This window comes from Vanacampus margaritifer, chromosome 11, assembly GCF_051991255.1.
Source record: "Vanacampus margaritifer isolate UIUO_Vmar chromosome 11, RoL_Vmar_1.0, whole genome shotgun sequence".
Classification (NCBI taxonomy): Eukaryota; Metazoa; Chordata; class Actinopteri; order Syngnathiformes; family Syngnathidae; genus Vanacampus; species Vanacampus margaritifer.
The window spans coordinates 1,858,198-1,882,286 of record NC_135442.1 but is presented as its reverse complement, the minus strand read 5'-3'; the positions used below and the strand labels follow the sequence as shown (position 1 = coordinate 1,882,286).

Here is a 24,089-nt window from a genome sequence, read left to right as displayed (position 1 = left end):
TCATGTAGAAAAAAGCGCGGCCACATGTAATGAAAAGTTAAAGACGACCAAGAGTGGCAAAGAACGAAATATTGGACTATAATGAACTGAATTATGTTTGTTTGTGTACGTTTAAATTGCTAGTAAACGAGGACAAGCTTTTAACAAGTACATTTCCAATGTTTGCTGCACGGAACAATGAATGCTCTTTTTTTTTTATGCATATGCTGAGTGTTTTTGTACATTTCCACAAACGAGCACATTCCCTAAATTTGAATGGCATACATGCATGCATGCGACGCTTTGGCTGCTGGGCAGATTAGCCCATTTTAATTTATGTAAACCCTCTCGACTTTGCAGTCAGGGAAAGTTGAATGGGAGCTTCTTTTAAACATGGCTGCGCGTGTGCTGGCTGACATCCGAATACGCGTTGGGCTTCTTAATCTGCACCGGGCTGAGCCACGCTTGCGTTTCCACAGATCTACGAGATAACGCAATGTTTTGGGGCGCATGTGTTGTTCCGCTGTGGCCGCCATTTCCCTCTGAGGTCTCAAATTATTTCCTGAAAGCTTTGTAACGTTGGGCTCGCGAGGGCCGAAGCTCTCTGCACTTCAAAGAGCTCATGTTGCTTGACGCGATGTTGACGGTGCGAGCGGAAGGCCAGCATGTCCTTCATATTTCATTGAACAAAGGCGTCGAGGGAAAAAAAAAAAAAAACTTGACTACGTATGATGCACAAAAGCTCACAATATTAAAAAACAAAACAAGAAAGAAATCCGCACAAAGCCGGTGGGTTTATGACACCTCATTTGAAATAATAAAACAGCTCCTATTAAAGCGTTTCACACAAGCCGAGCTGATGGGGAGAGCAGCTTCTGACGCAGACCTCACTCCATACATTTGCATTCATTTATCATCTTTTTATCGGGACTGAGTGTTTGTGTAGCGGCAAATTTACGACCTGGGTTAGGCCCGTAAAAATGTCTCGGCACGGAACGGCGAGGAGCCTGGCAAACACTCACCTCGGATGACTTTGTGTTGCTTTGACACCGTACAGCTTGAGGAAGTGTTGCTTGAAAGTGGCAGATCTTTGCCCAGCCGAGCTGCCGAGTCAGGGGCGGAGACACTCTGTGGGGGAGCAGTTGTTTTGTAAGTTCAGCTAATTGTGACACCACAATGGGGAGAAATTCAGACGCAGCGGCTACGTTTACATGCAGTCAATATTCAGGTTGAGGTCAACATTTCGTTTTCTGCAACATTCGGAATAATCTGTTTATGCGCGAGCGGACAAGTTACTCCCTCCCGTATGCATATCGATACCCGATGTAAAGGGTGATGATGTCCTGGTCATTGTGAGAAATAAGCGGAAAACAAAAGGATCTTCCCACTTTATGGGAAACATTTAAAAAGTCTATATTTCATATATATGTCTAACAGCCTTGGCGATATGATCTTGTTTCATAACAAAGCTTAGTCACATCTGAAATCCTCCTTCCAAATGAAACAACCATTCGTTAAACAACATTTTCTTTTCACACTGCTCTGTTATGTTGAACTTCCTAAAAAAGATCACCAACGATAGAATTAAAAAGAATGTAAATAATTAAAACAAGTTTTGCTTGAATTCATTGGACATGGGGACAGTATACGACACGCATACGGATATTCTTCGACAACCCGAGACGGTCGCACCTCTTCAGCGAGCCGCAGCATGTTGCTCATTCTTCAAAAAGGAAGTATCTGTGTGAAGCTTCAGCGTTTGTGTTCAAATATCCAAACCTTAAAGAGTGATGCTCTGCGACATCCACGCTATTTGTTAGCATGTCAACGACGTTCTGCGTTGTTAGCGTTATGCTAAACGGACTTGTGGCTGTTTTAAATACATGTATAGGTAATTATCTTTGTTTGATGCTTACTTTGAGAGTAAACTTCAAGTGGGAGGGGCAACTGGCAGTTTGAAGCAACTTGTTTTTCTTTTCTTTCTTTTTTCCCCCCCCAGATGAATTACTCACAAGCTGCCAAACTGTTGCCTGTTGTGAGGCGACTTGATTTGACTCCACTTCCACCATGGAGCGCTTGTTTCTAAAATTCTTACTCACAAGTCAAAGCAATAATCATCCCAAAGAGGTTTTTATCTCGACTCACTCTTAAGTCTGCTTGTGTCTCAAGGCAGCGCTGTAATTAAAATCAAGAATCAAGTTATGTAAAACCGGTTTTGTTTTCAACATCGTGTGTTCATTTATTAAGCTTCAAGGAGCTCATCAGCAGTTTAATTAGCTTTCGTTAGAATATGTTCATACAGGCAATAAAAAAACAATTTTCCATAATATGTCCCTTCATCTTAATCTTTGCTACAACAACATTCAAAGTCAAGAATGAGGACTGTAAAAGCCTGTTTGTTTTGTCTTTGACATCCCACAATCATTTTAAAAACGCCTCAAGAAGCTAATCAAGTGTTGTTTTATTGGATTTAGTTGACTACGCAGAACATGATTGAACAAAGCAAGTGAATGCATTTGAGAGGCGTTGAGTCGACTCATAAATCACGGTGTACTGTTTGTCGAGGCGAGATGAGTGGTCAGCGCAGTGAGTCGTTTCTCATCAGCGGAGGCCTTCTGGCAGATCGCTGTCTTCTCACTGCTTCCTCCCGCTGTTGATTGTACAATTATCATTACTTGGCTCTTTGATTAAACCCTTTCTCCCGTGATTAATCCATTCTATAAATTACTCGGTGAAAATTCCACTCCGGAGCCAAACAAGCAAGTCAGGATCTAGAATCAGCAAACACATCAGTTCTGTGTGGAATTTTTTTTTTTTCAAGGATTAAGTTGCCAAAAGCTTTTGGTTTTTTGAGATACAAGCTGCCGTTTGGCCATTTTTTTTACTTTGACCTGTGACCAATAATTTGAAATGCAAGCATTCGATGGTGGCTGTGTACTCAACTCACTTCACACAAGCAGCAGTTTGGCACAAATTGTTCAAAAACAAGCTTGAAGCGTTTTCCCCCCCCCCCCCACTTACAGTTGAAGTTTACTCCTATCAAACTAAACGGAAAAGAGAAAGAATTACCGGTTGCCTATACACACACAAAAGAGTCCCAAGAACCCATGCAAACTGAACAGGAAGTCGGCCATTTTTGTTTGAGGCAGACATTTAGGGTGAATCCCAGGTTGTGGTTGTGCACTTATTCTTTGAACTCTTATTAGGTAATGCACCCAAATGAGCCTCCACCAGAAGCAGGTGCCCTAGACAGATGGCCAACGCTAAATCCTAATACATTTTTGCCGACGCCATCTAATGTGGGCGGAGCATGGCAACAAAGTCAGATCATTTAGATAGATCGAAGATTGGCCAGGAAAAACAGGTGCGTGAGGTCCCTGTTCATCACTGCTTGCCTTGCGGCTTTCATTCTAATTATTGTCCAGTGATGGATCGAGCCGACGACAAAGACGGAGAAGGTGGAGAAAATTGCGCCTCTCCTGAAAGATCCAGCAAGTGTGTCAGCTCCTCGGTGACTCTGAGCCAGGCTGTCAGACACCATTACAGAAAAGCTCGTCTCCCGTGACTTGGCCGGGGAGATTCCGTAGGGACGAGCGGCCCGGGTCCTAATCAAGAGAAGACTGCCAAAGCCGTCAAACGGCAAAGGCGCATGCCAGACAACCTCCTACCGTCTGTCTCCCCCATTACTCCCAACCTGTCTTTTCCTCCGCCTCACTCGAACAAACGGCTCATCCTTGCCGGTCTCTGGTGCTCGTCTGCTGCGACTTTGTCTTTGCAACCGTTGTGATCAGTGTTTGGAAACAAGACGCCATCGAGTAAGAGTTTGTCACTTAGCCGGACAACACTTCCAATTCCTCTGTCGAGGGAATAGGGCTTGGCTTAAGCTCCACGACGGGATCCATTGAGGCACAGTGTTTGTCTTTTTTGGTTGATGTGCGCTGTATAACAAAGTCAGAAATAATTGGAACTGAAAGAAGAGTGAGATGAATATTGTTGCTGACCATTGTGTCAAAAAGAATTCCCTTGGTGGGGCATAATTTGTTTCCCGCTGGGAAGAAGGCTGAAGGCCAAGCCTCAGAAATACCGCTATTACAACTTTTATTTAAGAAACATGAACATTTTCCATTTCTTGCCAAAGCACTTCAAAACAAGAAGAAGCATTGAAAGAGAGCAAATTTACGCCAAGGCAGTCTAGTGTTCTCCTTAATACCCGTAATATCCATAATCCTGTTGACAGGAAGGAAAAGCTAACACTTTTTTCCCACCATGTTTAATTGATTTTGCCCTGTTTAATGGTCTATTTGTAGGCCAGCACATGTGTACATTCATCCATGTCCTCATTAGGGTCACAAGCGAGCTGGAGACGATCCCAGCTGACTTTGGAAAGAAAAGCAGGATACAACCTGGAATGGTTGCCAGCCAATCGCGGGGCACACATAGAAAAAACATATTTCATACTCACATTGGACTATTCTTCAAGAGAGGTCAATTAACGAGGACCAAATTAGGACCGGAATTGAGGCAGACCTAAGCCAAAATACAACAACACTAGTGCCAGTCTAGGAACAGGCTAGGACCCGACTGGTGCCACACTCAGAACCGACTCGAACCTGAATCTAATCGTACTAGTGCCAGTCTAGACGCAGACTAGTACCAAACTATAACCAATGTAGAACCAGACTAGTACAAGACTAGAAGAAACTAGTTCCAAGCGAGGACCTGGCTAGGACTGGATAAGAACAAGTTAGGACCAGACTAGGAACAGAGAAGAATCAGACAAAGGCCAGTCAAGTATTAGGCAATGACCATACTAATCTATTATTCATTTCCTGAACCACTTATCCTCAAACCAGATTAACACTAGATTGGTGCAAGAGTAGAACCAGAATAGTTAGAAACTACAAATCAGATTAGAATTTGGCTATAGGACCAGGTTAGAACAAAAATTGTGCAGACTAGAATGAGACACGTACCAGACTAGAACAAGTCTGCAGCCACAGTAGTACCGGACGGATCATTGGCTTTATTGATTTCACTTAACATGTAACTAAATGAAGTCTTGCCATGCATGTTTTGGCATACGGGAGGATCTGAACACCAAACCTTAGACTGAGAGGCAGACGTTCTAATTACGAGCTCGTCGCGCTGCATTGTTGTTTGTCAGTGCTTTCATGGAGCTCACATAGACATGCACCAGTTCCTGCAATCCATCTGAAGCTCAGACTGTCCTAACAGCTCATTTAGACCGCAGTGACTGCTCCCCACCTAAATTACACATCCAGACGGCCACCTTCCTTCTTTATGCATATCTGCCCGTCCATCACATTTTGTCTTACTGGATCATGTACTTAAAGAACTTCCCTAACTTTTTTAGCTATTGGCGAGTTGGTGGTGTACCCCCTCTGGCTTTCCTTCCATAAAGGTGATTTTCACAGTTGACGACGGTCTGACCTTTCTGATGTGAAATGTCCTCCATATTCGTTTCTAAATGAAGACATTGTGTTAAACATTGAACACAATTTCTTCGGTTATGGCCGAAATGAATTCTGTGAGGTCGTGGTGTCCTTGCTAGCCTGATAGGCCAGATGGTTAGTTCCATAAAACAGTTTCACAAATCGGCTGAGGAAAGAACTGAGAGGAGCTCTTTTAATAAGGACGATGGTTTGTTTTGGAAATTTATATTTGAAGCCAATTAGAAAAACAAATGAAAAGCCAAATAAACAGTTATTTGTTTTCAGTGGAAATCATTAGTAGCACAGATCCATTAGCTGCTGCCTCATAACTTCCTGGACCAATTTTTACAAATCCAGCTGCATTGCAAAGTTTGTGTCCTTGAACTTTAATCAGTTTTAAATGGACATTATTTCGAGGTTAATGGAGTACCTCGAAGGCTTTTACAAGACTGAGACAGATGGACATCCAGTCTTAAAAAAAAAATAAAACACCTCTGGCTACAGCTGTGGCCAAACTGGAGGTGTGTTGAAATGTGAGCATTACGATCCTCGTGAATGGAGGATTTACTGCTTGCTTCATGCGTTATACTGCACATAGTTACCTAATACACGGGGGAGTGAGTTAAAATTAATGACGGTAGAAAGGTGGAGATCATCTCAACTCAACTCAGAAGGAATGTCATTTGGTATTTCTTTAAGGTTGCCAGGGCAGAAGAAATAATCAGTGGGGATGCAGATTTTTGATTGGAATTACACTGCACGGTTCAAGTGACACAATTCAGATTTTTCTACTTCCAAGTGGAGCAGTTGACGTGGCCTCTTCCAAATTTCCATACAATGTGAATTGTAATTTGAACTTTTGCTGGTTATTTCATGTGTTTGGTATATGTCATCACAACTGTACCAAATGTATCACCTGAAAAAAAAAAAACAGGATTGGATGAAATTAGAATTAGACACTTGGACCTGCAGTGGAATTCCAGCCTATGTGGGAATGACTGAATTTCGGAGGTGGGAATTCTGTCCGTACTGACGGATAGTACATCAGTCCATTACTGATAGCCACCCATTTTGCTGGCAAATGATGTAAAACTTCGGAAAAAAACTGCTGGACTAAGCACTGACGGAAGCGGGTTTTTGTCTGTCACCGGAATCGTCACTAAGTACTGACGGACGTTCTCAGTCAGTCACTGATGGACTCCCATTTCGCTGTCGACCAATGCCAAGTTCAGTCCGAATCTGAAGTATCGCGACGCGCTGTGGTAAATGGTGGTCGTGTTATTACTTTGGCTGCTAAATGCTGTTTTGGTTGAAACGTCACCAGCTGAACAAGTCAACTGTACTCACCAAATACGCCAACTTCCTCCCTCCCCATTTTCTAAGTCTTTCCTTTCGTTTATTTTTTACATTGTCGCAGCCGGTAAAGGAAGCTGGCTGTGTTGTATACCTAGCGATGGCGGAAGCGCGGTGAAAATAACAGTGGCGGACTGACAATGACACATTTGGTCGGCTACAAATAATGACGGACTGACGATGACGGGCAGGTGGTCCGGCCGCCGGCAAATGACAAATGATAGACCGGCAAAAATTACTGACGCGCCCACCTCTGCTGTATTGATAGTTCAAACGGAGCGAAGGGTCAAAGCCGAACTCCAAAAAGCCTCCCGAGCAGCCAATCGGCCATGCGCCAATCAGAGGCCTCTAGGACACGAGGGTCCATCTCATGTCTTGAGCCACAGGTGATCTCTGCCACCACCAGAAGCCCAGAGACGTCTTTGTGTCAGCGTTGATAAAGCCGCAGCTTTGATAAGTGCGATGAGGCGTAAGTGAAGCTTGTGCCTCGGGGGGGTGTCCGGCCAACTCAAGAGGACTCGTAGCGTGGAATAGCAAACGGCGTCGTTGAGAAGGAGCACACCGAGGGGCTCATCAGAAGTAGAACGTGCTGGGGCGGTGCCGCCTCCAATCCTCCGAGGCCAGCCCCAGTTTTATGGAGATATTTATTATTGATAGAGGTGGATGATAGCCATGGGAGGAATTGCATAATCTCGAGCCGCCTAATGGCTCCAGGAAATGGATCAGGCTGTCAGTCAGGCTGCTGTGTGCATAAGGAACATGTGTGAGTGAATCTCTGTGTATGTGTTTGGCTGAAGCTTGTGAAATGATACAGTTCTGGCAGCAACAGATGGAGCCAGTCACTCAACAGTGCTTGATATGCCACTCGGCTCATTATTTAGTGTAAAAATATGAATGTGATCGTGTTTGTGAAGAACTCAAAGGATGTTAAGGGCCACGGTTGTCCTCCCAGGAAGGGAAAAGTAAATGTCATTGGCGTCGTGCGCGAAGAGGAGGCTCGAGTGCAATTGTGCTTTCGGTCAAACGGTCAAAACGGAGATTTGATAGCCTTTATGGCTCAAATTTCTATTCCTCCAGATTGTGTTTTATCACACCCAAAAGTATTTGTTTAACAGTATATGTCAGTCCTTCTTCTCTAACTGGAGTCAAGTGACTACATCCTGGACTGGTCGCCAGTGATAGTTTAAACCAGTTCGATTTCCCCCCCCCCTTTGGCCACTTAAAGAATAACAGGAGGCAAGCGTAACTTGCAAATTCTTCAACTTTCATTTATCAAACACACTCAGCCAGTTGTTGCGGGGCAGGTTTCGAGAGTGGTCGTCTCCCAGCATGAAGGTTGTAGGTTCGATCCCCAACCCTTGTGGCCATGTTAAAGTGTCCTTGAGCAAGATACTGAACCCACAGTTGCTCTTTATGCTGCATCATTAGTAGGTAAAATCAGCGGTCCTTTTCCAATATGAAGAACACAGAAAACGGTCTTGTGTACTCGCCAAATACAGAGAAGTCTTCCTATGAACACACTCGAGAATGATCTTCCTAAGAAGCTATGCGTACTTGTTAATTTCCCCTCGGGAGTCCTCATCAACCAAAAGTTCGGATTATGAGGGCATTTTTGGAAAGAAAATTCTAACCCTGTAAGAGCTCCCTGGACGAAAGAACTTTATGAAAAGCAGTTCTCGGGTGCAAAGGGGTCCCACAGCGTGAGTATTTATGCAACACACGACGCAATTAATTTCCAAGTGAAAAGATGAGCGCACACTGAACTGAAACATGAAATGACATCCTCTTGGCCAGCTTCATTAAAAGGCAACCGGTTGGAGTTCATCTCATCCCCGTGTGTGTTCTTTCCGTCTCAAAGATCCATTTCAAGGAAGCATCCAAAGGTCACTTGGGGTCTTTGTGTACCGCTTAGGGATCAGTGCCTTCCCATCCTCTCCAAAGAGTTTTTTTCTGCAACGTCGGGAAATGCCAAAGTTGTTGAAATTCTTTCTATATGCCACACATGCTGATGCAGCGATAGCAGTGCAGCCGAGCATTTCATTCCCCCCGTTTTATGTCAGGGTAAAGCCTGGGAAGCTTGAGCGGGAAAGTTCCCAAGAGTGTCCTTCAGCTGAATAAAATCTCTTTTCAGCAGTTCTGAGCCACTGGCTCTTCATGTGTAGGAGGATCGCGAGCTGGCACACATGCACAATGAGATGTAGACCAGTTTTGTTTTCAATCCACCTTTTATTTTCTTTTGGAGCTTTTGCTCGTGTCACTTTGGACGTTTGAATTCGCGTTAGCATTTAGCGACATTTGCATCTCACCTGAGCTATCAGACGGAAATAAAGAGGTTATTATGTAGTGAAAAGTTGATGAAAATGAAACTGAAGCACGTATGGGTTTGTCGATCGGGGTGTAGACTTTCGCTCTCATTCCGTGTATTTTTGAGAGGCTTCGCGTTAAAAAGCATTCGCCGCATATGCGGAAGCACTTGGCGAAAGGTGGGCGTCTTCAACGACGGGAAGTGACGGAGACGTCGATTGTTAGTGGCTGAAGCACACGGCGTAGCAGGCCATCATAATGAAATCCGAATGATAACGACATTTATTGGAATACGCCTTTTGAATAACACAACAAAAGTCCTCGTTTCTGGTTTCATGGACTGTCTTGTGTTTTGTTCAGCATCTCGTCTCCCCGCCGCGTCTAAAATTCCCCCCCAGTTTGAAGCCAAAAGCTTGGCTCCACAGCAAAGTTTGCGCAAATGCGCCACTCGCTGTCGGCGCCTCGCCCCACCGTTGCCGGGATAATTATGGATGTGTGCTAATGAGCTCCGAGTCTCCAGCAGCTTGTTGTTTGAGGCGCATACCCACAGATTAGTCAAACATGGGAGTCATGTGAACGTCTTGCGGGCGCGTGGCTGTTTATTAGAAGAAGTCCAGACTGTTGTGATCTTCCTGATTGGATGGATATTTGTGTGCTCACAGCAGCGTTGTGGTTGCGACGCTTTGCTTGCTAAGACGGCTGCTCTGCATTGGTTGTAAAAGCGCTCTGTCATCAAAATCCTTTGAATTTGCCGTGCAACTGGCTGGCGACCATTCCAGGGTGTGCACGGCCTCTTGCTGTCAAGTCAGCTGGGATTGGCTCCAACTCATCCACGACACTAAGAAGAAGCTATAGAAAAATGGACGGCTAGATGGATTGAATGAGCTCCAAATTGTGAAAACAATTGGCAGGAAAATTGCTTGCCTGGCTGGCTTTGTCCTTCCATGATACACAAAATGTAGTGGCAATGTTTTCCTCAAATCACTATGTTCAATCGATTTGTAATAACAAGGCTCGGATTAACATCGGTTTCACATCGCAGTTTGCAGGTATTTTGCGCCTCCTTTATTACCTTTCGTTTACTTTTGCGGTAGCGCTGTTAACTTTTGAGTTTTGAGGGCTCCTGTTCCAAATCTGAAATAAGCACTTTTTGCTTTCTTAAATGAGCTCAAATGCTTATATCTTTACAGTTGCTAGGCTAACAGCAAGATAGCTTAACTCTTTGACTGCCAGACGTTTTCAGAAAAGGGATGCCGTGGGTGCCAGCCGATTTAAGCATTTTTGACTGATCTTTCAAGGTCCACAGAAAATTATTTGTTTGTTTGGACTATGGAAACACACATACTACCAAATGAAAGATTGGACTCTCATCTTTCATCAAAAAAAAAAAAAAGTTTGTTTCTACCTTATTCCGTTTTTCAGTAATCAACAATAGAAAATGGTTAGTTTCACCTCTGTTTTGAAAAAAAAAAAACCCGTCTTTTAACGTCTTTGGCACTCCTCCATAGGATTTTACTAAACGTTATTTAACGTTTTTGGCAGTCAAAGAGTTTTAATGAGAACAAAAACACACAAGTAGGAAGAATAAGAACGTTTGGGGGTTTAAAACCTTGAAAGTCGGCCAATTGTTGGAGGGAGGTTCGGTTGGACGGGCGGCTAACTGATTCGTGTTCTAGCTTACCGAGTCGGATATGTTGTCATGTTTGCTTTTGCAGCCGTTTCGCTGAGCTCCAACCTCCCAAATGCGCACACTGCTTGGCTCCGCCACACATGGTCACGCTCCCATTTTACGGTGTTGTTCTTTCTTGCTATACCAAAATTCCCTAAATGCCAAAATGATGTTGATCAAAATAATGTTTGCAGAACTTTAGCCTGAAATGAAGCAGGAAGTCAGCCATTTTGGTCTGAAGCAACCATCCCTCATCTACTTTGTTAAAAAGGTACAAACAAAACCAAAAAAAAACAAAGCGCTCCAGACACCAGTTCACTGATTAACATGAAATTGGGTGGACATGTCCATCATAACAGAATGCATAAAAACATCTGAGAATGAACAGCAGCTCAGCCTGTTTATGGCCAATTGCAGCTTTATTTCCCATTCCTAATAGCACTTCGGGTTTTACCTTCATCTCTCTTAATCCAGCGTTTACTCCCTTGTGATTTTCCTTTTGCATTCATTTTACACATAACTGATTTTTTTTCCCCCCTCCTTTCTTCAGTCCTGTCAGGCTGGTGGTTGGTCAGAAACACAAGAACCGCATCAGTGATGGGTCCGGTAACATCTTTGTTATGGTGATTGTCACTTGTCATACGAGTGAATTTGATGCTTTGGTTGGATCCGTGTGCATTGTATGAAGAGAAACGACAGGTCTTGGGCACAATCAATTCTCTGAATATTCCCCATGCCAACTTGTTAAGGGAAGGTAGACCCACAGCAGCCCCTGCAGGAGACTTGATGAAGAATTCAAATGACATAATTCATGCAAAAGGATCCGACATGGAGTATGAGCGTGCCTCAAGGATATACAACAAAGCGCAGCATAGCCTCGCTAGTGACGCCAGCAGCTGAGTTCATGCATCTTCTTCACCTGCCATGTTCTTCGAGAAGTAGCCATGCGCTTGGCCGGGTTTTGTCACGGCAAAAGTGCGGATCGATGTGCATGTGTGTGACTTGTGCGGTTCCTAAGCCAGCAGGCACATAAGGCCGTGCCATATGGCCCAGGCCAATAACCCCCACTTCCCTGTCTGGAGAGAATTATGGAAGATCAAATTCTCCTGCCCTCTGTTGATCGCCCCCCCCCCCCCCCCCCCCCGCCATCTAATTCCCCACAACATCGCTGAAGAAGTGCAACATCACTGCATGCAAAAATTGTGTAAGCCAAAGTTAAATTGCAATCTGGTGTTGTGTGAATGTGGAATGTGCTATGTTAACTCTTTGACTGCCAAAAACGTTAAATAACGTTTAGTAAAATCCTATGGAGGAGTGCCAAAGACGTTAAAATACGTTTTTTTCTCAAAACAGGTGAAACTAACCATTTTCTATTGTTGATTACTGAAAAACGGAATAAGGTAGAAACAAACTTTTTTTTCTGATGAAAGATGAGAGTCCAATCTTTCATTTGGTAGTATGTGTGTTTCCATAGTCCAAACACATAATTTTTTGTGGACCTTGAAAGATCAGTCAAAAATGCTTAAATCGGCTGGCACCCACGGCATCCCTTTTCTGAAAACGTCTGGCAGTCAAAGAGTTAAGTATGCCTTAGTAGTAATAGTGGTAATATAAATATTTTCTTTAAGATTAAAATTCCACATGATGATTATCATGACCAAAGTGATCACAATTGTTAGTAAGGCAATGCAGCCTTGTTGTTATTTATCAAATTAATCAATAGTTATTGATAATCGATGAATCTTTTAGATTGTTTTACTTTACAACATTTTTTTTTGCATATTACAATTTGTTATGAACCAAACCACCAACTGAATAGTAATCAGTTTATTTTTGTGTAATTTCTGCAGTCATTTTGAAAAAAAAATTGTTTAAATAAAAGGGACTGATATCACAACTTTTTTTTATCCAATTAATCAATTAATCAACAAAATAATAAACAGAGTAATTGATTATTGAAATAATTGTTAGAGCCCAAATTAAAAGTACCTTTAAAAGCATTCACAAACAAAAGAGTTACAGACATTTTAAGAATGACATGACTTATGAGTTTGTTTGTTTTTCATCGATTTTTTTGCTTTGACTTGCGAGTACAGAATTGAGACACCAGCGCTGTATTGTGACCGTGAACTCAATTTGTTTCGCTGTTATAAATGAGGGTTCAAAAATAACTCTATTATGCTACAAGAATGCTACGGTTAAAATCAGGTTAAGTAAAGAGCAGGATGGTTGATCTGATTGTCCTACGGTCGCATCAGTCAAAAAAGACGTGCTACATCAATATGCTATCGTCATTCTGTAAAACCAAATGGATGGAAACAACTTGAGGTAAAAAAAAATATATATAGGCTGACATTTCTTTGAAAGGGTGATTTGGTGATTGAACATCCAGGGTCTGTCGCATCCATTCTGCGCTGATCAGATCACATACGAGACTCAAGTCAACTCCAAAGTGCTCGCTTGACAAGCAGCCGTTGTCTCGTTCTTGAAACCATTTGGGAGAAGCGTGTGGAGAACCTTCCCATCACAAAACTCTCATTTTAACCATAAAGGCTATCAGATGACGAGACTGAAAGAAATCAATGTTCTGTAAGCCATCAAGAAAAATGCAGCAATCAAAGACTCCAGCGCTTCTGACACACACTATTACACGGACACCTTTGTTTCTATTTTCGTATTGTTTGCAGATACTACAGTGGGGCCCGTTTGCAGAACACAGACAAGGAGAACAAAGCCCGGGATGGGAACAAAGGGCAGCCTAATGAATACTGTGATAACAAGGTCAATGGTATTTGCGAGAATTGGCGGAGAGCAGGGCAAGGGCACGCGTGCAGGCACACTTTTGTCTATGGCGGGAGAGTGCGAGATGGGCAGAGCTGGCGGGAATTTGCATATACGTACGACAACAATACCAGATCGGACTGAGCCAGCAGCATTCGGGGCAATCAACACAAGTGAATAACAAAAAAAAAAAAAAAAAAAAAAACAGCCCGAAAGAATGCAGATCACAGATTCACATCATGAGTGAAAACGATTATAACCCTAACCCTAACCCTAACCCTAACCCTAACCCTAACCCTAACCCTAACCCTAAACCCTAACCCTAACCCTAACCCTAACCCTAAATGAAATGAAGTTATCTGTATTACGATGATATTGTTAAATGATTGTGTTGTAAAAGTGAAGTCACTTCACTCATCCCTCAGAGTCTCTGGCCAAAGCCACGGCTCGCACTTACGTGTGCTAAAGGTAGCGTCGACGTTAGCCGCAGCTGCTTACGATCAGAATACGGAACCATAAAGAAGGTACGCACGAAAGTACTTTATTAAAATAAAGCGAGTAAGAATAATAAACAACAGCAACAAAAGGTTGATGCGGAAAACAATCGGCAGCCAAACCGAAACATTTAAGTAAAGTAAAGGAATGTTACGTAACCTGTATTTTTTGGTGAGGGACGTCTCTGGACACGGTAAACAACATGTCAGAGTGCGGCTCACACATGAGCAAGCCTCCGCCTGAAACGATATCACGGCACTTCTCCTTGGGCACGTTGCGAGCCAAATCCCAGCGTAGATCAAGGGATGAGGCGGCGGCGGGGGGGGATTTATAGAAATATCTCTTTTGCAAACGAAGACGGTGTTAAAAGACTGGCGCGGGGTTGTGTTGGGCATCTTTCCCCGGCGTTGCATCACGCCTGGCATAAGCGCCGGTCTCGAGGTTAAGAGCGTCCCGAGCCAGATGGGCGAGCGAGCGCGTGAGCCGGCGGAGGTGGGCAAGCGAGGCCCGCTCTAAGCTCTTCCCAGCGTCTTTGTGGGCTTGCCACGTCTTTCGTTCTTCTGCGCTCTCCTTTTGAGCCCAATCGCGATCTGGTTCTGTGGCCCCGTTTCTTCATCTTCGCGATGTTCTGTTTTTTGTTCCCCCTGCATGCCTCGGGCCTCCTGGTGCTTTATTTATCGTGCCAAGTTGGTTGAGCCAGATTCTCTTTCACTCTTTCTTTCTGGCCTCCTGTAGCACACATTTGATATTCCCTTTTACTTTCATTGGCCTCCGTTCTTCTGCCTCGCTTCCCTCTGACTTTGCTCCCCTCAGCCCAATTTTGCTCGGCGTTTCTTTTTTACGTTGTACTTGTCTCCCCTCCAGCCGGGCGCCTTCCTGCATCCAGTGGCTTTGATCAGACGCAAGTGTGTTGTTTGGCTTTCCCTCCTTCCACTCCTCCCACTGCTTTTAGAGTCTTTTGTTGTGCAGTTCATCTCGTCTTTTCCTGCCACCGCGCCGCTTGAAAACCGTGTTCGCAATTGATCGTTATGATGCTCCGGGGGTTTTGAATCGATGCTTATGTTTGCCTTTCCCCTTCGTGTCCCCGTCGTGTGCACGCAAGCGGGTTTATTTGTGTGATGGCTAATCTGATCTATAGTATATGCCAACCATTGACTTTCTGCAAAATAATGCAATTCAGACTGTAAAATATGTCATGTATTTAGAATTTGGATGTGATGTATTTAGGGTTTAAAATGATGAACCGTATCACCGTTTTGAGTTGTAATGACCGTTTATATTATATTTAGCATCTCCGAGACTAAACGGCTGTTGCTGGCTCGTCTTTGTATTCTGTAGAGGTGGGAATAAGTCACGAGCAAGTCCCAAGTCGCTGCGTGTGTGTGTGTGTGTGTGTGTGTGTGAAGGGGGAGGGTCCTCCACTGAATTTTAAGCAAGTGAGCCAAGTCATTACTTGAGTTGAGCAGGTCAAAAGTCAAGACGTACAATTTTGCTTAGTTACGACATATATTCACACGCTCACCAATTCGCACCCACTATGTTTAGATGCCGTCAATATTCGGGCTGAGGTAAAAATTCCGGGGTGTGAAACATTTGGGATAACCCGTTTACATGCATGAACCGACAGCTACGCCCGTATCGGAATACTGTACTCCCATCTAGAACGTGCCGCACGGACAAAGTCATGGCACAAATAGACGCCATTTCCGCTTCTTACTTTCTACCGTCAGTAAAATTCACTATGTTTGCATATCTCTGAATGTGCATTTCCGGTGGGCCTCAAGTGGACTGACCTCTATGGTTGGGTGGCATTTCATTGAAAGGAAACAAAATATCAGGAAACCATTTTCTTTCCAAATTATGTTCGGAAAAAACTCGACAGTATTTCAGTGTCCAAAAGTCCAGAACAAATCTTTTTACTAGCCAAATTATAATCCGGGGAGAAAAAGACAAGACAATTTAGCCCCAAGATAACAGATTTCAGGTCAATACCTCGGAGGTTTAACAGACCCGAAAGTGACGAAAAAGACAATCCAGAGCCTCATTCCTGTGGGGACCCTCCAATGAGTCTTCATCTTCCAGCGACGTCACAGCCAGAGAGTTTAATTCACTGTGATATTCTTCAGTGCGTTACATTTAATCATGCCACGGCCCCTGACCGTGAAGTTGCATTTTTCTCTTAAACCGCTGATAACCATTCTAATCCTGGGAAACGGCCTGGAATATTTTTCTGCTGACTGATCACGTTTGCTATTTATGCAGCATTGCCGTGTCAGATCAATATCAAATCATATTAATATCTTGCCTGTGAGAATTTTCCACCCACATATAAAATAGGAAAAACAAAACAGAGATGTAGAACGGTGCCATCAATCATATGAAAAATCTCAAGTTTCCACGGAGGCAACAGCCCGTGTGGGGAAATGAAAGGAACGATCTCCTATATAGCGAGTCACTTAACCTAAAACTGCTCCAGTGGAGCAACGTTAGGAGAATGAGATACTGACATAACTGCCCGCTTCACTGCGTCTATACTGTCCAGTTCTGTCCTGTCCTATTTGCTACGTCCCGTGTCCCTGCCCTATCGGATGTCGTGCTATCTGGCTCGACTATTCCTGTCCTGTCCTCACCCGCCCAGTCCTGCCTCATCCTATGTTGTGTCCCTTCTTCACGAGATTACTCAATACTTCAGTTCTGTCCGATACCATTATGTCCTGTCCTGTATTTGCTGCTCATTGCACCATTTCCTCACGAAAAAAAAATTCATTTAATTAAGCCAGGCCTCACTCAATAAGATCTGCATGTTCTAACCCTTCGGCCCCCGTTGAAAACAGTGTTGGAAAGGGGACAGCTGATCTGCAACATTTTTGTTTTAGAATCTTTGCTTGCTTAAAAGAATAAGAGCTGACGGACCATGTGATATGTGCAAACCTTCAAACTAACTAACAAATGTTGTGTCTTGTGACCCTCAAGTAGCCTTTAAGAACTCTTGTATGTTCTAATTGAATCCATTGCAAGAGCTGTATTAAAAGTTGCCTTTTAAAAAGACAACAAACGCCAAATTTTGTGCTGCTTGACAGTATGTGCACAAATTTTGCTAGTCTGCTCAAGTCATGCTCCTTTCTGTTTACCTCTTTTTGTTGTGAAATTAAGATGACCTTATCAGGCCTACGACATCATTTCTCGTTTTTTTGTCCTGTCCCTCCAGTGCAACAACGACTATGCTGCAGTTTGCGGCTCCAACAATCAAAACTACCAGAATGAGTGTTATCTGCGGAGAGACGCCTGCAAGCAACAGTCTGAAATACTTATTCTGTCGGAGGGTGCCTGTCCTGTGGGTAAGTACAGTTATAGTAGTTTTACGGCTCGTTCAGTTCATGTAAGCAAGAAGTCCAACATACGGACACGATCGTACAATTCGCCAACGCATCTCATGACGTGCCAAAATAAGCCCGTTGAAGTTTGAAAAAGCAAGCATGCCGAAAAGACAAAGAACAGGACATTTTGCTGACAAGAACCAAGTGAAAACATACAGCTGACCTATGCAGAAACAATGAGACCATGAGAACTTTGTTTGTGACCAGCGTATTGCATTCTAATTTGAATTCTGCATAGTCCTTGAAGGCTACGAGGCCAAATAAAATCACCATAGCTCAGACTCCGGCAAATGAAAATAATCATCCTTAGTGTAACTTTGTAGAAAATCACAACCTGAGTCCGTTTCCACTTGGAGTGAAAACGGGAAATTAGCCCTCAAGTAGCAGAGCCTCACGCAAGAGTGGCTAACACCACAAGTCGACTAAACATTCTTTAAAAGCTTGAATACATTATAGCCAACTTGAATTAAGGTCGCTTGCTTGAAATCATATCCCTAATAATTGCACGTTGTGAAAATTGAAATTAATCCGTTTGTGTATTCAGCAACCTGATTGAAAACAAACTGTTTTAATTGAAAATGTGTTATTCTGTCATTTATACTTCCAGATTTGTAATATAGATGAATGCTTTTTTGAAAAGTCCCACCACTATCAAATATTTCATTGTCATACATTTGTAGTTAATTCCGTGAGACCTTGTAGGCATGAAAAATAACTTTTGGTTGCTAATGCTCATAAAACGTGGGAAAAGTACAGCAGGTTGATTGATGGCTCTGAGAAGATTCCAAGATAATGACGGCAACATGTATGTGTTAATTGGATTGCAGTCGACAGTTCCATTTAATTGAACACGCTTAAAAAGACTGAAAGTGCCATTAGACCTCCTTGAAAGCTTACGCATACAATTCGGCCATTCACTCGTTTTCAAGTTTCCCCGTGTTGAAGGCTGTTTTAGAATATCTTGACTGATGTTTCAAGACCTAAATACTTTTTTGTTCTCTGACAACATAAACACCTGCCAAAACAAAGTCAACTCTCTACGTTACCAGGAAAAAAAGGAAGTTTGTTTTCAAGCTTTTTCTATTTATCACTAATCAGCAGTCAGAAAATAGGATGGTGTGAAAGGTTGTTTGTGACCTGTGATTGGCTGTCGACCAGTTTGGGGTGTAAACCAGCGCCCGCCCAAAGTCACCTGGGATAGGCTCCAGCACCCTTACAACTCTGGTGAAAAGAAAAGGTATGGAGAAAAAAATGCATGAGGCGGTTGTGCAAATTGAAACAATTTGCCCTGAGAAATCCTTTGCAACTGGAAGATCCCTGGTCTAGAATATAAATTCCCTGCAATTAGTTGGTGACCAGTCCAGGGTTTAAGTTACCTCCCACCCAAAAGTTTGCTGGGATAAGCTAAGCTAGGAATGTAAGAGGTACAGAAAATGGACGGATGGTATTGGCCAGCCATTAACTCATTCACTGCCATTGACAGCTATAGACGTAAAAAATTCATTTGAACTATTTTTATGAGGTTAACATTTTTTTCCATTTTTGTTAACGAGAGTATGAAAGCCTAGAATTTTTAGAATATATTTTTTTTGTACAATTAGAACAGATATAATATATATATAATATATATATATATGTGTGTATATGTGTATATATATATATATATATATATATATATATATATATGTGTGTGTATATGTGTATATATACATATGTATATGTATTTAAAAAAAAAAAAAAAAAAACATTAAATTTTTTTAATTGATTTGTTGGATTTAAAAAAAAAAAAAAAAAAAAGGAGCGCAATGATGATGTCAAATCGAATGAACAATACTGAGCTCTCCTGTAAAAAAAAAAAAAAAAAAAAAAAGAACAGATATAAAATTTGTGATTAATCGTGAGTTAACTAGTGAAGTCATGCGATTAATTACGATTACAAATGTGCCCCTGATGCCCCTAATTTTTAATAATTTTTTCTTAAAAAAAAAAGAAGCATTTATTTATTTATTTATTTTTAATAGTGTTTTTTTTTAAAGAAAAGATTATTAAAAAATTAGGGGCGTCGGGCAATTACAATTTTTAAACGTAATTAATCGCATGACTTTACTAGTTAACTCACGATTAATCACAAATTGTATATCTGTTCTAATACAAAACAATTCTATGTTTTCATACTTTTGTTAACAAAAGTGGGACAAAATGTTAAACTAATAGAAATAGTTCAAATGAATTTTTGACGTCTATCGCCGTCAATGGCAGTGAATGAGTTAATATATCCCCATTTTATGTTCCAATGTTTGGCAAACGCTCAACTTGGCAAAAAGGAGAATAAAAAAAACACAAACAATTTGCTGAGATCATTGCAAAGCATTATCTAATTAAGGCTCTTCGGGATTCTGGATGTAGGCTTGGCCTTGGGATGAAACCCCGATTTGCCATTGGTGGGTATAAACCCCGGTGGTACGTCTCAACGCTGGTTTCACGCTTGGAACGCAATCCCTCAAGTACGCAGTCCATCCTCTTGAATATGCCAGCGCTTTGCTGTAAAATGAGTCCATCGGCTGACAAAGCGACGGCGGCCGCTTCTGAGGCACACGTGAGTCACTGCCGAAGCTTCCGCCGTTGCTGCCGACGTAAAGTGTGCGTGTGCTGACACGGATGGGTCAGTAACAAGGAAGCGGGTTAACAGGTCCCGAGGAAACGACTATCGAGGGAGGGGGGGAAGCCGCCTTTGAGCTCCTAATGCAGTGTTGAACAATCATGTTTTTATGGGTCAGCGGCGGAACAAACAGCCTTTGACTGTATCTCCAGGCGCACCGTCGGGTCTGGCGTTACACGTAGACGCGCATGGCATTTCAATAAGGACGCCGGGGAGGAATGACTTGCCTCAAAGAAGGTTATTTCCAGTCTAATCAAAGCAGTTCATAAAAGTGGGCACAAAGCTGAAATGTATCACGATATGTTCTCGTTCCTAATGTGATTGATAACATCAGATTACTCAGTGGAGTCCAGCGAAATCAAAGAACAACGTGCGAGTTCGTGGGCAGATGTCAGCTATTACTTTACTGGGCCAAACGTTTACAATGATTCCAAATTCTTTTACGAAATGTCGCTGCGAGCCGCCGTAAAAGGCCCTCGCAACCCTGCCTACATTGGGGTACTGGCACATTGGGGTACTAGCACACTTTGGGTTACGGACACATAGGAGAAAAGAACCTTCCAAAATATGGGCAGAACTTTTTGCCAGGCCTTGTGTGTGTGTGCAACGTTTACACCCTCAATAATGCAACACTTTTCTTTGCAAGCAGCGCATCGCCACGGCAACAGTGTGCAAAGAAATAAAAAGCTTTCAATACCTTTAAGTCTTAAAGATTTTTGGGGATGAAACACCCAAAGATTGAAAGCCAACAGATACATTTCTGAGGAGGTGAACATATAATAGGGCAAAAATTATGCCAAATTTTAAAAATAAAATCAAGGGCAGGGTTCACCAATTGTCGCGGTCCGGAGTCCTGCAGGTTTTAGATGTTTTTGCCCACTAGCACACCTGATTCATATAATCAGCTCATCAGCATGCCTGATAACGATCTTGATCTTTAGCATCAGGTGTGTTGGTAGGCGAAAACATCTAAACCTGCAGGAATCCGGACCCCGAGGACCAGAATCTGTGAACACTGGTTTAGGGTTTGACTTGTTTGCAGGTCTTGGGTAGTTTCATATGTCTGTAAGACTTCCATAGCTCAAAACCTGAATTCACAGATTCACTTGACAAATATATTTGACGGGAACAGTAAATAAATGGCCGGATTCCAGTTGGCAATTTTAACATCCAAGTTAGTCAATACGTTGATAACAACATGACCGAGCAACAAATTCTGTTCTTGTTGATTTAAATCCTAAAAATAAAAAATAAAAATAATGATTTGACTGGTTCTTAACTCATTCACTGCCATTGACGGCGATAGACGTCAAAAATTCATTTGAACTATTTCTATTAGTTTTGTTAACAAGAGTAGGAAAACCTTTTTTTTTTTTATTGTACATATAGAACAGATATAAAATGTGTGATTAATTGTGAGTATACTAGTAAAGTCATGCAATTAATTACGATTAAAAATAAATAAATTTTAATTGTAATTAATTGCATGACTTCAATAGTTAACTCACAATTAATCACATATTTTATATCTGTTCTAATAGAACAATAAAAAAATATTAGGTTTTCATACTCTTGTTAACAAAAGTGGAAAAAAAATGTTAAACTAATAGAAATAGATCAAATGAATTTTTGACGTCTATAGCCGTCAATGGCAGTGAATGAGTTAATAAGCTTAATAACAGCACAATTCCTCAGCAGATTGCAATATATCCAAATGCGACACCTCTGCTATGGATCGTAATCACTGTCTGGGTCATTAGAAGATAATATTGCTGACAAATTTGGCTCCTGAGGCTTAATTTCCTGTTGGCATCCATCACATCCGTTAATAGCTCACCATTCGAAGGCATTCTCAAGATGCTTGAAATGTGATTGTTTGAAGAGACCCACAAGGACAAGTTTTATCTTGCTCGATTGTGATTATAAATGTGTGGAATTCCTACCACAAGCTCCTTATGTCAGCGAGTGTTAAACACAAGTCGCTGATGTGGAAAAGCCTGGCAGACAGTTCACACTTGCACAAGTCGGCCCCCCCCCCCTCACGACTCGGCCATTCAGTCAGCACGGCCGGCTTAACCAAATGTGGAATATGTTAAAGTCACTCCAACGGCAGCACATTACGCCGGCTAACCGTGCGGCTTATCCACTTTCCCGCACCTGTGCTGCGCCGAAGCCTTCCGTGTTTGCTCTGTTTCTTTTCCTCCCCCTCAATTCTCGCCGGCCTCCTTTCCCATTGCCTTCATCTAAAATCCCATTAGTGGCAGCAGTGCAGAATGGAATGGATGGATGTCAGCTCGACAGTGCCAATACTTGTTTACAGGCTTTGCTGGGAAATATCATGAAAGCCTCGTCCCCAGCCGCTTGTATCGAGATACCTGAATATACAGCGTGGATGTTGATGTGTGATTTTTTTGTGTGTGTGTGTGTGTGCGCATATGTCCATGTAGCTTCAGTAGTCCATAATTGGCTGTTTCACTGATTGATAGTTGTAACTGCAAACAGGAGCCCAAGCAGATATAACTAGTTTCCATACATACGCATTGATTGATTCGCTTGATACATCCATTTCTAAATATAAGACTACTAATATTGCTTTTTAGAGCATTTTTTATGTATCACTATGTACGGAAATACGCACTACCTTTGGTACGAGCGTGTTTAACTGCATTGCGGCCATTCAGAATATCGGACAGACTTTCGGTCATTATAGGTGATTTTATCACCGGTTTTCAGTCGGCGCATGCACTAAACACATAAATGTGCCGATTGCACCAGAGCAATCTAAACAAGCGGTTTAATTTTAAAATGGAACGATTCGAATCGGATTACGATTTGATTCAATATGGTATGGTTCAGTTCGACCGCGTATGATGCGATTCCTTTTTTTGTTGTCATTTTACATACATTGAAATAAACTTGTCAGTACAGTAAAATTGTCATTTCTAAGACATATCTCACCAAGAAAAGATGATTCGATATGTATCTCAATATATTTCAAAGTGGAACTGGAGAGTGTGTGTGTGTGTGTGTTCAAGACCTGAAAGTTTATGAAAGGCAGCCCGTGTGCCCGGACTGCATTGTAAAATCATGAATGCCGTGACTGCATCATTGCATTATGTCGTATGTTACGTAGTGCAACGTAGTCTCATATAGTACACAAAGTCATAAATATGTATTGAGGTGTCCATGTAATATGTCTCTGGAGCCCAATTGAAAAGTCATTTTCTTGCAATGCACAGTCGGACCAACTCTGTGCACCGGAGGTAAAACATACATGGAAATGATGGCGGGTTCACATTGCAATGCATATATGAAAGAAAACATGGGCAAGCACAGTTATTATTTTTTTTTCAAAAATATGTTCCACCATTTTAGCAAATGTATGTCAAATTGAATGGGAGGCTGCCGTGCACAATGGAAGCAGACAGCAGTATAATGAGTACCAGACTTTCTCATTTGTGTCACGGAAATAATCAAAATTTCATTGTAAAAGCCTCCAACAGCTTTTTCCCCCCTGCAAACATGCGTATTTGTTGATAGTGTTAACATTGTTAACATTTTTAATTCTTTATTTTATATTTTAACCATGTTGAATTTAGTTATGGATGTGTAGAGCAGGTGAAAATAATGTTAAACTCAATATAACTCGACCTTAACCTATCTGTTATCTTGTTTCGTCTAAATTCCCTTTCCCTGGTCCTGCTTGAGAAAGTGCAAGCTGGCATATTGAGATTCTGTTTTGGGAAGAAAGTTCAATCTGACATATTGAGATTCTGTTTTGGGAAGAAAGTGCAAGCTGGCATACTGAGAACCTGTTTTGTCTAAATGTGAAAGATCAACATAGCATACTGTGAGAATGTAATCTGATTTTCGTATTTGATGGGAGGAGAAGAGGCGTTTTTCTGTACAAACTGATTGTAATAAAGGGCTGTGTCTCCTCGGGGGAGGGACACACATTCTTGGATGACACTGCTTTGGTGATATTCAATTGTGTGACCAGAGATCTCTGTAATAAATCA

At 42.2% G+C, this 24,089-nt stretch overlaps 1 protein-coding gene and 1 long non-coding RNA gene across 4 annotated transcripts in view; one reads left to right on the top strand and one right to left on the bottom strand.

Moving 5' to 3' along the window:
- tmeff2a (transmembrane protein with EGF-like and two follistatin-like domains 2a) overlaps window positions 1-24,089 on the top strand; it is a 100,932-nt gene that overhangs the window by 15,557 nt on the left and 61,286 nt on the right. The window contains exon 3 of the mRNA XM_077579427.1: window positions 17,243-17,372. Within this exon, the coding sequence (XP_077435553.1) occupies window positions 17,243-17,372 (130 nt within the window). The remainder of the gene's footprint in view (window positions 1-17,242; window positions 17,373-24,089) is intronic.
- LOC144060178 (uncharacterized) overlaps window positions 1-24,089 on the bottom strand; it is a 95,485-nt gene that overhangs the window by 22,777 nt on the left and 48,619 nt on the right. For all 3 annotated transcript variants that reach the window (XR_013295863.1, XR_013295864.1, XR_013295865.1), the window contains one exon: window positions 1,002-1,107. This is a non-coding gene — a long non-coding RNA (uncharacterized LOC144060178). The remainder of the gene's footprint in view (window positions 1-1,001; window positions 1,108-24,089) is intronic.